This window comes from Diospyros lotus, chromosome 3 (assembly GCF_014633365.1).
Source record: "Diospyros lotus cultivar Yz01 chromosome 3, ASM1463336v1, whole genome shotgun sequence".
NCBI classification, from domain to species: Eukaryota; Viridiplantae; Streptophyta; class Magnoliopsida; order Ericales; family Ebenaceae; genus Diospyros; species Diospyros lotus.
In genome coordinates this window covers 31849059-31862598 of record NC_068340.1, presented here as the reverse complement: position 1 = coordinate 31862598, position 13540 = coordinate 31849059, and the positions used below count along the sequence as shown (strand labels likewise).

The window sequence follows — 13540 nt, the reverse complement described above, 5'->3', positions numbered from 1 at the left end:
GCCAAGAATTGATTTATTGTTTGGGAAGGGGGGGAACGCTTTCCCGTTACGTGCGATGACGGGGGCACGCTAGTAATTATGGAGCAAAATGAGACGAAACCTGGAAATGGAGATGGAGCACATCGAGGCCTAATCATTCCGGATTCGAATTTATTAAACTTTGTCCCAACACCCCATTCTGCCATTTATTTAATCATGAATAAATAAATAATAAATAAATAAAAGCTTTCTCAAAACCAGCGGCAGGAGGAGGAGGAGGAGGTGCTCTTCACTCAGACTATCCTCGCTCGCTCTCGCTCTCTCTCTCTCTCTCTCTCTCTCTCTCTCTCCCCTAAATTCTGTTTTCCCATTTTCTGAAATGTTTTCTCCCACTCTCTTTTCCAAAATTTCCTAGAAAATCATCTTCCTTTTCCTCTACGTGCTTTGACGACTTCCTCAAGCGCCGAATCGCACAATCAACGCTTACGCATGTAGTCGTACTGCCTGACCGCAGCAGCTTCAGTGAGTACTCTCGACCTATCTGGCAGGCATCCAAGTGGAGAATTTGAGGCGAAGGTGGTTCTACTTTCGGATCTGGAGATGAATTCCTGAACAAATGCGGCTGTTGCGGAGCTTAGCATTCCACTTGAGGGTTTAGCAAAGGATTGTATGAAGCCAGTCGCTGCTTCTGTTCGGAATGTCTCAAGGTATTGATTGTACTCCCGGTGAGTTAATGGGCGTGTGTTCCTCCCTGTACGTCGCCCTCTGCCCCTGTGTGTGTGTGTGTTTTTTTTTTTTTTTTTGCATTTGGGGTTCTTTTTGAGCGTGCTTGTGGAATTCAAGAAGTTATGTTCACAGATCTGAGTAAACATCCTGAGATTTTTGGGACATTGGAGAATTGGCACACATTTCCTACTTGAAATTTTGTAATTTGACTCCAGACAACTTTGAGAGAATGTTCGTGTGGAGGAGTGAGCTTAACTTGCCAGTTTCAACTAACCCAGATTATTTCCTGACGCTTTTTGGTACTTCAGTAGCAAAACTTGTTTAGGCTTCAACTAATCTGAATTCCGAGATGCTTCTACAAGTGCGGATTTTAAGATCTCTCGTTCTCTCTCTAACACATTGTCTAGGGTTTTGATTATCGTACCTCTAGTATTATATCCACTTCCTAACTTATCTTAGTCAAGAAGTTTAATGGGAGATAGGATTTTTCCACACCATTTGTTTTGTTTAGAACGTTATGGAAAAAGTTGAGCGTTAGCTTCTTTTTTTTTCTCTCGAGATACCTCTGTCTCTTTTGGTTTTTTGTTACTTGCTTTAATTTTTGGAACATTTTTGCCCCAAAGTACGGATGTTAAGAAGCTCTGTGCTTTGCCTTTCTTCTTCGAGGTTGAGAAAATCCCAATTAACTTAATTGCAAGATTTTTACAGTACCATTTGGAAACGTATGAAACTCAGAATCTGAATTTCGGGTCTTGAGTTGTTACTAGTTCTTTCAATTCCCGAGTTTTAAGTAATTATTAAATTTGGAACCCAAAGAGTATAAGAGCCGGAATTTAATTAACCCTCAAACTTTTGAATTGAAGATCTGACCAAAGTTGGTGAATTTTTAGGTAAAGCAATTACGATTCTTAAGCCCTACTCATTCACCAATTTTATTCCTAAAAATAACATAGTTCACTATTCTGATTGTATTCGTATTTTTTAGTCCTGCCATGCACTAAAATTTCAAATTCTCCCACCTTCTCCTTTTCCATCTTTTTAGTATTACCAGAAAATAATGGAGAGTTATATCCAAGGTAAGCACAAAGACAACAATAAAGTCTTCCCATATACCAAAATTGAAGTTCATCTGACGTTTGATCTTTGTATTCTTGTTATTACAATTTAAGACCATTCTGTTCTTGTTACTTTTATCAGCTGCCCTTCTTTAGAGTTTTTTTTTCAACCGTTGAAGACAGCACACACTCACACACAGATGTGTGCGTGCCCGTCAGCCGTGTGTGTGTGTGTGTGTGAGAGAGAGAGAGAGAGAGAGAGGGAGGGAGGGAGAGAGAGCAATCAAACCTGCGTGTGAACACACACAGAGTCAACTTGATGCCTGCATGCCCATACACAGAGAGCAATCAACCTGATATGAATGGAGTTACAAATACCACAACTTGAGAAAGCATCTCTCCTTCAAATGGTTGAATTATTAAATTAATTTTGGGGACAAATGAAGTTAAAATCAACCATTTCAAGGATGTACTTGTTTGATTTTTATGTTGTATGTTAGCCCTTTATTTTGATGGAGATGGTAAAGGTGTTATAATCAAACTATTTACTGAATTCTATTTACATCTTGATATCAAACATAAGAATGAAAGTTCAAATTTTGTTACTTGAACTTTCGGCAGTTCATAGGTATATATACACAGCTGTATTTGTTGCTTTGCCTATGGATAATTCAGTGCTTTGGAATATTAGTGGATTAAATTTTAGTGATGTCATTACTCACCCTATGGTTGTTTAGGATGGATAGTATTTACCACACCAACCATTAGATGGATGGGCCTCCAGGTTAGATCTATAATCCCAACCCATTATCCCCCAATCAAGCATAGTATTTTAGTATGAACTTCTTCTGTTTAGAAGCTCTGTGCAGATAAATAATCCAGCATTGATGGAAGACTCTCATCTATTTTCCTCAATACTAATTTATATATAATCTGGTCTAGTATATTTTATTTATAAATAATGATAATCAAAGCAGATGGTTGTGTGTGTGCTTTGATAAATGGTAGGTGGCTTTCTGAAAAGCTCCATACATATTCTTTTCAGCATTGGTTAGTTCCTTCACTTGATTCACAACACAGCATTTCATTGTTCCATTACATGGTTTACAAGCAAACATTGAGGCATAATATAATGATCAGGGAAGTAAAAGCTACAGATACAGAAAAATTGGTTTTTAAGTTCTTTCTCCCATTTGTTTGGCTAACATGGATAATATTCAGATTACTGGTATGTCATAATACAAGACAAGCATGGGTCTTTTTTTTTTTTTTTGTCAAGTCTTTGACAACAAAAAGAACGTTTGATGGGTAATCTCTTTGAGGGAAGGAATGCTGTTGTTCCTCCGTACATTTTTGGTGACACACACAAAGGTGAATGATTTTCTGGATAAGAGGTTACATGTGCGTAATATTTCCTGCTTCTGTGCTTTCTAAATCCCTGCATTAGAACATGGATGGCATCTTGCCAATTTGCCTTCTGACCTTGAGAAACTATGTGCTGGCTGTTGCTACAATCCTTGAGTAGATATACTTTGTTTTCTCTCTTCTTTATGATTGATAGCAATCTACTAATTTTCTATTTGGCCATCTCTTGTCATTTTCTGGTCTCCACTGAACAGGAAACGAGGAAGGCTTACTCCATTTTCACCGACACGTGCCTTGTGGTGAACGGCCCATGAAAAACTGGTCTACTTTTGCATTGCTTTATTCCATCTTTATTGTTGTTACTCTTCTTCCTCTGGCACTTGCTGACCTCAACTCAGATAAAGAAGCCCTGCTTGCCTTTAATGCTGCTGTTCCTCATGGTCGGAAACTCAACTGGAACAATGCTACTCCTGTTTGCACAACTTGGGTAGGCATCAATTGCACTTCAGATGGTACCCGTGTACAAGGCCTTCGACTTCCTGGTGTTGGACTTATTGGCCCCATCCCAGCCAACACCCTTGGAAAGTTGGATGCCCTGAAGGTTCTTAGCCTTCGTTCCAATCTCCTAAATGGAAATCTTCCTTCTGATATCCCCTCGCTCCCTTCCTTACAGTACCTCTTCCTTCAACATAACAACTTCTCCGGTGACATGCCAACCTCCTTTTCACCCAGGCTCAATGTTCTGGATGTCTCATCCAATTCCTTCACAGGCAAGATTCCAGTAACACTTAAGAATTTAACACAGCTTACTGGATTGAATCTACAGAACAATTCTCTTTCTGGACCTATTCCAAATGTCACCTTCCCAAAGCTCAAGCATTTGAATTTAAGCTACAACCACCTTAATGGTTCCATCCCGTCTTCTTTTCGGAACTTCCCGAATTCTTCATTTGTAGGAAACTCTTTTTTGTGTGGCCCACCTCTTAATCCTTGCTCTCCTATATTGCCTCCTCCTCCTCCTCCTTCTCCACCCAGTCTCCCTAAGAAACAAAGCTCCAAAAAGAAACTCACAAGAGGAGCTATTATTGCTATTGCAGTTGGAGGGGCTGTGGTGCTCTTTCTTGCCACTCTGGTCATACTATTGTGTTGTCTGAAGAGAAAGGATAGAGAGGGTAGCACTGTGTTGAAAGGAAAGGCCTCCGGTGGTGGAAGGAGTGAGAAGCCGAGGGAGGAGTTTGGCAGTGGAGTGCAAGAGCCTGAAAAGAACAAGTTGGTTTTCTTTGAAGGCTGTTCTTTTAATTTTGATCTTGAGGATTTATTGAGGGCCTCAGCTGAGGTGTTGGGTAAGGGAAGTTTTGGGACTGCATATAAGGCTGTCTTGGAGGAGTCAACCACAGTTGTTGTAAAACGACTGAAAGAAGTAGTTGTCGGAAAAAAGGACTTTGAACAACAGATGGAGATTATAGGGAGAGTTGGGCAGCACCCAAACATTGTGTCTCTGCGTGCTTATTATTACTCAAAGGATGAGAAGCTCCTGGTTTATGATTATGTTCAGAACGGCAGCTTGTCTGCACTCTTGCATGGTATGCATCTTTTGTGTTTTTTATTATAAATGATTGCCGTAGAATTATTTAGATGGTAATGCATCGGCTCTGTGTGAAAATACAACTACAGCTTCAGAGTAGATTAATTTTCACAACAATGGCAAATATTAGCTTTCTATATCTACACTTGAGCCCTCTGGGCAACCTTGACTAGTAAGGACCATAGAGGGTCTGGTGGTTTTAAGTTCGGGCCCAGGTTGGAATATGACTTCCAGGTACGAGGGCAGTTGCTTCATGCAACAAACAAAGATTATGTTTATGACTGGTTAACTCTGATAATCTCACTAGATGATTTAATCAATAATAGCCTTGTACGGCTTTAAAAGTATATCTATATATGTTATGGACATATAGAAATGCCATGGACAGAAATCAATTACATACATAACGAACTATTGCTTAAGACTGGGAGTTGGGAAACTGAGCACTGAATATCCATGAACAAATATAGTTTACTGAGAAAAGAATATTAGAGCAAGATAATTTATGTGGACCAATCAAGTGAAAAGTTCTTTGTTTATTTGAGATGTTATTAGGTTGTAGTTACTACGATTTAGATATCATTTGTTACTTCGCATGAGGCTAGAGTAAATGAGCCAGATAAAGTCTTATTCATCACTTGTTCTGCCTGAATTTGCTCGTTCTTATAGCTGTATCATTTGTGTATATGGGTGTTCCCAATGGTGAGATCCGTTGTATGTTGAATCAACTGTCCTCATCACCCATAAAACCACAGGTAACAGGGGTGGCGGAAGAACTCCTCTAGACTGGGAGACGAGAGTCAAGATTTCACTTGGAGCTGCGAGGGGCATTGCCCATATTCATTCCATGGGTGGTGCAAAATTCTCCCATGGAAACATCAAGTCCTCAAATGTTCTTCTCAACCAAGATCTAGACGGCTGCGTCTCTGACTTTGGCTTAGCCCCAGTGATGAACTTCCCTCCATCCCGACATGCTGGCTACCGTGCTCCCGAGGTGATTGAAACAAGAAAGCACACTCACAAATCAGACGTGTACAGCTTCGGCGTGCTGCTACTGGAGATGCTAACCGGAAAACAGCCACTCCAGTCACCTGGGCGCGATGACATGGTGGATCTCCCCAGGTGGGTGCATTCAGTGGTCCGGGAGGAATGGACGGCTGAAGTCTTCGATGTAGAGCTGATGAGGTTCCAGAACATCGAAGAAGAGATGGTGCAGATGCTGCAGATCGCAATGGCATGTGTAGTGAGGGTGCCAGACATGAGACCCAGCATGGATGAAGTTGTTAGGATGATCGAAGAGGTCCGGCAATCTGACTCGGAAAACCGGCAGTCTTCAGAAGAGAATAAATCCAAGAATTCAAATGTCCAGACCCCGTGACTGTGTTGGAGATGTTGGTTCTTTTCATTCTTTTTCTTGGAAATTCATCATCATCTGATTCAGGATATTAAGTAACCCTTCAAAAGTGTGAATGTATTTAATCCTGCCGGCCCTTATTCTCTGGATGGTTGTTACTTGTATTTTGTTTCCCCTTTCTTTATTTTTATTGTGTGTAAGAAATCATTTGACCTATTAATTAATTGTTGTCTCATTCTGATGGATAAATTCACCCCAAAATTTTCATTTTCTGCTTTCTCAATTGTCTAAGATTCTTGCATTGTGTTATGATATGAGGGCACGTATTTTTAATCTTATTATTTTTCCGAACATTTTGTCTAGTCTTGTTGACCCAACCCAACCCAACCCAACCTGTGAGAGACTGGAGAGCCAACTAGAGAAGACGAGTGAATTCAGCAGCGAAGACCACTGGATTTTCCAATTATAGACGAGAGGCTCTCCTAAAATTTAGAATCAAACATACTTAACTTAATCACACACACGCACACGTGTATATATATATATATATGTTCCATTGTCCCAGCAAAAAACAAAAAAGAAAAAGAAAAAACAATTGAGTTCCCACTGGATTGTTGGGAGTTGCTCTAAAAACCGATCGATGCTCGCAAGTCGCACCCAGGAGGAGTACTTTAGATCTCAGCCTGCAAAATATAACATTAAGATCACCTAGCTACGCCCTCCCCGAGCCGAGCTTCGCTGCCTTGCCGGAATCCACCCATCGCCGCAGCCAGATGTACTCCCCGGACCACCGCAAGGACTGGGAGTCCGTCGAGGACCCAAAGGAGCACCGCGTCTGCGGGTGGTGCTGCGCCTGGACCTCCCTCCTCATCGGCTGCGTGGTCTTCGCCCTGGTCGTCGCCACCGCCCTCTTCGCCTCCTTCCTCCAGGGCTCCATGCCGGAGTTCCGCATCAAGCAGATGAACATCTCCCACTTCCAGCTCGTCACCCGCGGAGACCAAACGCTGCTCAACTCCAAGCTCGACCTTATTCTCAACGCCACCAACAACAACAACAAGTACGACTTCTCCTACGGCACCCTCAGCGTTAGAGTCTCCACCACCGGGGTGGATCTCGGGAGGGCGAAGATCGCGCCTTTCAAGCAGCCGCGACGGCATGCGTCGGTGCTGAACATGACGACGACGGTGCAGAAGGCGGACATAAACGAGGAGGACGGGGAGGACTTCAAGTCGGATTACAAGACGAGGCAAGTGGTGATAAGCGTGTGGTTGACGGGACACATTGGGATCGATTACAATACGATGAAGTTCAGCAAATTGCCGCTGAATGTGTACTGCAACAGCATTAACCAGATGGCCATTGACAGCGGCATCCAGCCCAAGTGCCGCGTCAAGATGTTCGCGTTCTTATGAACACGTCGTCGTCCACCTTCTATATATATATCGATCGATATCGCCTTCTTCGTCTAATTGTAAGCTAGCTAGCTCCCCTCCCCTCTAATTATCATCACCTTCTTAGTCATTACGTGTTCACTTGCATGCACGCATGCATTAATGGCCACGGCAAACAAACGATAAATTAATGCAATCCATGGTGTATACATATGTATAGAATATAATGCTCTCTATATATGTAATGGTTTGCGGATGTTGCAGGTGACGAAGGGATGGGTGGCAAAGGAGTTGCATGGAAGTGTTGGGGAAGCTCGTGAATAATAATAATGATTGTGTTGCTGTTGCGGGCGGGGAGAGGCGTCGGTAAATGAAGCAATCAAATTAATAAATAACCCACAACTACGACGAGCCTGTTTGAACGTGGCTCCTGCGCCGGCCGGATCACGTTCGCCAAAAATACATAGTCAGCTTTAATTGATGTAGCTATTAATTTCTAGCTAGTTTCAAGGTTGTACGCTATGATATACTTTTTTAGTTTGTTTTCATTTCAGGCATGTCCAAAAAGAAAATTTGGGGGGGGGGGGGAAGGGAAAGGGGAACCAACACAAATCAGAAAATGAATCTTTTTGGAGCTGCAATGAGATGGAAGCTCTTTTTATTTTCAATGTTTCGTCGGACAATACTGTTAGTGTTATGATAATTTATAAGTTTGTTTTGGTAATGGTGATTCCAGATAGTGTTGCCCCAAGTTTATTATTTTTTGTTACTATTATATGTTAATGTTACTATTATTATTATTATTTATATTCCTTAACAAGTTATCTACTCTTTTTTTTTTTTTTTTTTGCTAACTAAAAGATTCATATGGTTTTAATGCAGAAAATTAGAAAATTACCACACCGGGCCTAAATACAATTTTCAGTAAAAGCTTTGCCTAAAATCTTTTTAAATGAAAAAATTAGTTCCAATGTAGAAATTCGAACTTCGTTGTTTTGATGTCGGGGGAACTTTTTCCCCAATTATTCTTCCGCCCCGCGATATCTGCCTCTGACCTCCTCTCTTTCTCTGTATGTATTGTATGTATATATCTGGGTGCTGATCCTTTTCTTCGACTAATCTTCGGCGAGCCAAGCAGTTGTAGATCACTGTTAATTTCTCAGGCCATTGAATCATCCGATCAGGCGATATATTCCGATCGAGCGATTAATCATTCGGAAAACGAAGGTAATCACTCAGAAAGCTAATTCTTAGACCTTCAAAGTCTGTTCATATCTCCAATTATAAAAAAAAAAAAGCGATTGTTTAAAATCCTTCTAAACTATTTTCCGCATTGAAGCCCGTTTTATAGCAGTGGTTAAAGACGAATTGATATTCACAATCTTGAGAAGTTTTGATAGGTAAAGAACGACAGTGTCCACCTAGTTTCCTTATGAATATGTGCTTATAAAGTATAGTTTTTATGTTACTATCGATCTGCCCGCTGGATTGGGGAAACTTGTGTCCTCGTTCAGGCTACTAGCATGCAAAGAACACATTTTTCTTACACGACATATTAGGATGCATGTTTTCCAAAAGGAAAAATCATCTTCTTCTTCAAATAAATAAATAAATAGATAAGAAATGCGCAATTACTTGCCCTCTATTCCATCATTGTCTAATGTTGAGAATAGTGAATCGTCAACTCGCTGCAAGGAAAATTTTTAAAAGCCAGACAAATTGACAGACAAGCTTACAAAATATGAGTTAAAAGACTAAAATGTCCCCGCTCACATTGCATTGCATTTTTTCCAATACAATGTAGGTAAGGATATTTTAGTCTTTTAGCTCTCATTCTGTAAGCCTGTCTGTCAACTTGTTTGGTCATGTTGAAGAACTCACGCTGTAATTTTGATAAGGGAAGAGAGGCCAGGTGGCAACCATACACTGGCTGCTCCAAAACACTGTCGTTGTGGGGCCCGTGTGTTTGGATGGCCCAAAACGGCAACATCCCTTGTCGTTTCATGGCTCATTTGATTACGGCAACCTCCCTTGTCGTTTCATGGCTCATTTGATTCCCACATACCATCTTGTCGTTTAGTCTGCTGTGTTGAAGTCATTGATCTGATCCCCAGATTTTATCTCTACCTTCTACCTATTTATATCCCTCCGATTTCTCAAGATTCGTGCATTGAAAAACAAGAGAAGTTTTTCTTTAGGTTTTTTCTCTCATTTTGTTCTTCTGTACATGTTTTTCATTTTCTTCTGGTTCATAGTGATGTCTTCTGATTTGTATGTAATCTTTGGGCATTTTTGTTAGGAACCAGTGAGTGTATGGTGAAGGTGAAATTTTGTACAGAGAGTGTGTAAATTTTTCTTTCCAAATAGTGCATTGAGCTCTTCACGCTAGAGCTCAATATGGATGTAATCCTATTTTTGAGGGTGAACCATGGTAAATCTTACTGTGTTTTTTATATTTCGTTTACTGTTTTATGTTTGTGTGTATTTATGCTTCCAGATTTTGAATAGTTGTTTCAGATTCGTTTTGGTTCTAAGTGTTAGAGGTGGCCGAGCCTTTGCTCATCCCAACATCTAATTTACGAATTTTTTGAGATTGTCAGTTAGCATAGGAGTCATCGCCTTAGCCACATTGGAGCTTTCTGCACTTGTAAGTTGCCTTTCTTGAAGTATGTGCATTTTATTTCTGAAAAATGCTTAGATGTTTGTTTTGTCTCAAGAAGATAGGGGAATTGAGGTGTCATTGCAAGATTTCATGGGACTTATGCCTCCTACCTTCTCAGGGTTTGATGCATCCGAAGGCCCTCAATTCTTTTTGGATGACACTGACAATATTTGTACGGCCTTGGGGTGTTTCAAGTATGAGGTCGATGCAGTTACTCAGTTTAGGTTGCATGATATAGCTCTAATGTGGTACCGATCGCTATTAAGGGAAAGACCAGTTGACTCACCTGCACTAACTTGGGATGAATTTAGTGATGCTTTCATGGCACGCTTTCTTCTCGAGTGTGTGAGAGATGCCAGAGCTATGGAGTTTGAGATACTTGTTAAAACGCCTAACATGAGTGTATCTGAATACAATGTCCGTTTTTCCCAACTCTCTCACTATGCTCCGTATTTGGTAGCCACATAGAAAATGAGAATTAAGTGGCTTGTGAGAGGGCTAGAGGAACCATAAACCACTATTTATGTTTATGGCAATACATTCATTTAAGACATATGTTGATGCCCTGAATGCCACACTGATATTGGAGATAAATGAGATGGGGGGTCATGCCACCTGAGAGCAGCATAGAAATAGAGGTACCGGCAATGCAGGACGAGGTCAGGGTGAGCAACGTGTTATTTACTGACTCATCAGCATCACCAAGCTTTCATTGCTTTGGTGACTGGTATTGCATCCACTGGCTCTTTTGATGCACTTTTGTTGTTTGACCCAGTTCTCGGCATTCCTATGTATCATCCTATTTTGCTACAAGTTAGAGCAGAGAACAAACCTACAGTTTTAGATAGGTTTACCATGTTAGTAACACCACTAGGAGAATCCTTATGGGCAGGATGTGTATAAATCTTGTACGATTCCTGTGGCTGGTTGGGAGACATTACTACACTTGATTGTACTCGGTATGATGAATTTGATGCCATCCTAGGCATGGATTGGTCGGTTCATGCCTTGCCAACCTAGATTGTCATTTGAAGTTGAAGATATTTATGTTTGACATTCTTAGGGCATCACCATTCCATATCCAGGGTGATTGTATCTCAACACCCAGCAATTTTTCTTTGGATGCTTGGTGACTCTTGGAGAGGGGGTGTCAAGTATATCTGGCAGTTGTTAGGGATATACTCATCTGTCAGTGGGTAGCTTGGAGCAAGTGCTTCCTGTTGGAGATTTTTTTGTGTGTTTCCAGACAAGATACTGGAGTTACCCTCTAAATGGGAGATAAGAGTGATGCATTAAGAATAGCTTTTGGCACTCATCTCATATTCATACGCCCCCCTCCCCCCCAACTGTGCATGGCCCAAGCATAGGTAACGAGACTTGCTAGTCTGGTGTTGGACCCTATATCACTCTGTTCGGGCTACTTATTTCTGAATATCTATTCCGTCATGCTCTTTGAGATTAAGCACGATGGCCATGAATTTATTTGCATAGGTTGACCTATATTCTGGATTTACAGTTTGCAGTATTAATTATACTGGATTTAAGAAACTTTTATGCAGGTGCATGCATTTCATTCGTGTCCTTTGTCCGTTAACCACTACAATAGGAGGGCAGTGCACAAGCTATTGCCACATGTTTTGTTCAATGGTAGACAGTTGTATTTTGTCATTCCTAACACATGCAGTGACGGTTAATTATCTCACACTTAAATCTCTATAGGTTAATATATAGAGGGATCCATTTCCCGGTGTGTAAGGTTTACCATTTGTCTTAAATATCTAACATCTAAAGGTAAAGTCCATGTCTAGAATCTAGATGGTGTTATACTTTGGGCATATCATATATGGTTAATGTGTGTGTGTGTGTGACCTTTGTATGAATTTTTAACTATCATATCTGTAATTTGTTCTCAGGTTTGCCCCAACCCCGAGATGAAAAAGGGAGGAAAAGAGAATTGCATCATTTTCGAAGCTTGCAAAGGGATGGAAGCACTTTTGTTTCAATGTTTTGTTAGATAATAGTGTCGTGGGATGATTATAACTTTTGTTTTGCTAGTGTTAGCACTTTTATTATCAGCGTCCGTTTTATTGCATTTCTATTATTAAGATTTTTATTTAAATTCCCTTTCATTTCTTATTTGGTTTTTAAAATTTTGACCACATAAAAAACTTATTTCTTAATTTTTTATTTTTTTTTCACTCAATATCTTCTTTTTTTTTTTTATCGGTGAATAAAATTTGTATTGTTCAAAAATGGAACTATACAAATACACTGAACATATTCAGCAAATACGAGAAGGACCAAAACTAATTACCCAATAGCAAGGGATTCAAAATGAGTTAAAATGTAAGGATACATAAAAAAAATTATCTTATATACTTGTGTTTTAACCTTGCTAATAATACAATTCTCTGGAAATTTTTTACCTTAAAAAATGAGACGATTGCGAGCTGACCATATATAATAAACTGAGCATGCAAGGGCGCTTGGCCTTACTTTGCCAAGATGAGCCCCGAACCTCTTTCTTGAGCCACTTCAAAGCGCTGGCTACGGTTGACATAGAGCGCCTCAACCCCAACCACAACGTGAAGGCATGCTTGGGAGGCACTGCCACATTCCAAACATCCCCCGTCCATATCTTACGCAGACCCTTAGGCCGAAAATAATTATAGGCAAGCGATATTTTAATAGATTCACCATCCTTCCAACTTTCAATTAACCGAATAGCAACATCCACCGACCCTTCCTTCTGGCAAATGGAATCCCTGATAAGAAAAATCTTCTTCATAAGGGGGGAATCATCTTTCTTAGGTAATTTGCCCCAAATCGATGAGTCCCCCAAGTAGACATGATTGACCCATCTCACCCAAAGAGAGTCCTTCTTACAATGGAAGTCCCAAAGGACTTTAGCCAGCAAGGCCGAGTTCTAGCAACTCTTAAAGCCCAAGTCTCCTTCAATTTTCGGCAGACAAACCTCCATCCACGCAACAAGGGAGTGAGACGAGTTCCAAAGAAAACACCTACAAAGCCGAATTATTCTATCAATGACCGTAGCTGGGATTGGCAGGATAGTGAGCCAAAAACACTCCATTCCTTGAAGGATGCTCTTGATCAACTCAGCTCTACCCGCATATGATAGTTTCACACTCTTCCAAGCTTTAATATGGCCAGCTATCCTATCAATAAGAGGTGAATAATAGTTCACTTTAAGCTTCACAGCAGTTATAGGAACGCCTAGATACGGAAAGGGCATACAACCTTTAGAAAATCTTGCTAAATTCTGAATCACCTTCAGATCCTGCTCCTCAATATCTTACTTATATTGATGCTCAACCATCATTCTCGATTTGTTCCTCATTAGAGATGGATGTCAAATGAGCTGGTTTAGCTCTACTGGAACCAACTCATAACTTCACAATCTAG

The 13540-nt window shown here is 40.6% G+C and overlaps 3 protein-coding genes across 5 annotated transcripts; all 3 read left to right on the top strand.

Moving 5' to 3' along the window:
• The first annotated feature begins 273 nt into the window (after positions 1–273).
• Positions 274–6331, top strand: LOC127797604 (probable inactive receptor kinase At5g58300). Of its 2 annotated transcripts, none has more exons than XM_052330643.1 (3): positions 274–704; positions 3380–4708; positions 5466–6331. In XM_052330643.1, exons 1-3 carry the CDS (start codon positions 677–679, stop codon positions 6086–6088), a joined length of 1980 nt encoding a protein of 659 aa, XP_052186603.1. In that variant the 5' UTR covers positions 274–676; the 3' UTR covers positions 6089–6331. The 2 variants fall into 2 exon arrangements, with proteins under 2 accessions (XP_052186603.1, XP_052186604.1); XM_052330644.1 differs by having other exon boundaries at positions 275–686.
• Positions 6332–6837: 506 nt separating this feature from the next.
• Positions 6838–7476, top strand: LOC127796944 (uncharacterized). The gene has a single exon (XM_052329345.1). The coding sequence runs from the start codon at positions 6838–6840 to the stop codon at positions 7474–7476; it is 639 nt and encodes a 212-aa protein (XP_052185305.1).
• Positions 7477–8405: 929 nt separating this feature from the next.
• Positions 8406–12230, top strand: LOC127797606 (uncharacterized). Of its 2 annotated transcripts, XM_052330645.1 has the most exons (3): positions 8406–8682; positions 10056–10102; positions 12031–12230. In XM_052330645.1, exons 1-3 carry the CDS (start codon positions 8454–8456, stop codon positions 12133–12135), a joined length of 381 nt encoding a protein of 126 aa, XP_052186605.1. In that variant the 5' UTR covers positions 8406–8453; the 3' UTR covers positions 12136–12230. The 2 variants fall into 2 exon arrangements, 1 of the variants encoding a protein (XP_052186605.1); XR_008022254.1 differs by lacking the exon at positions 10056–10102.
• Positions 12231–13540: the final 1310 nt, after the last annotated feature.

Coding starts and splice junctions, on each gene's coding strand:
- LOC127797604 (XM_052330643.1), top strand. CDS start 677: ATGTCTCAAGGTATTGATTGTACTCCCG. Junction 705..3,379: donor AGGTATTGATTGTACTCCCG/GTGAGTTAATGG, acceptor TCCACTGAACAG/GAAACGAGGAAGGCTTACTC. Junction 4,709..5,465: donor CTTGTCTGCACTCTTGCATG/GTATGCATCTTT, acceptor ATAAAACCACAG/GTAACAGGGGTGGCGGAAGA.
- LOC127796944 (XM_052329345.1), top strand. CDS start 6,838: ATGTACTCCCCGGACCACCGCAAGGACTGGGAGTCCGTCGAGGACCCA.
- LOC127797606 (XM_052330645.1), top strand. CDS start 8,454: ATGTCGGGGGAACTTTTTCCCCAATTATTCTTCCGCCCCGCGATATCT. Junction 8,683..10,055: donor TAATCATTCGGAAAACGAAG/GTAATCACTCAG, acceptor TGAGATTGTCAG/TTAGCATAGGAGTCATCGCC. Junction 10,103..12,030: donor CATTGGAGCTTTCTGCACTT/GTAAGTTGCCTT, acceptor ATTTGTTCTCAG/GTTTGCCCCAACCCCGAGAT.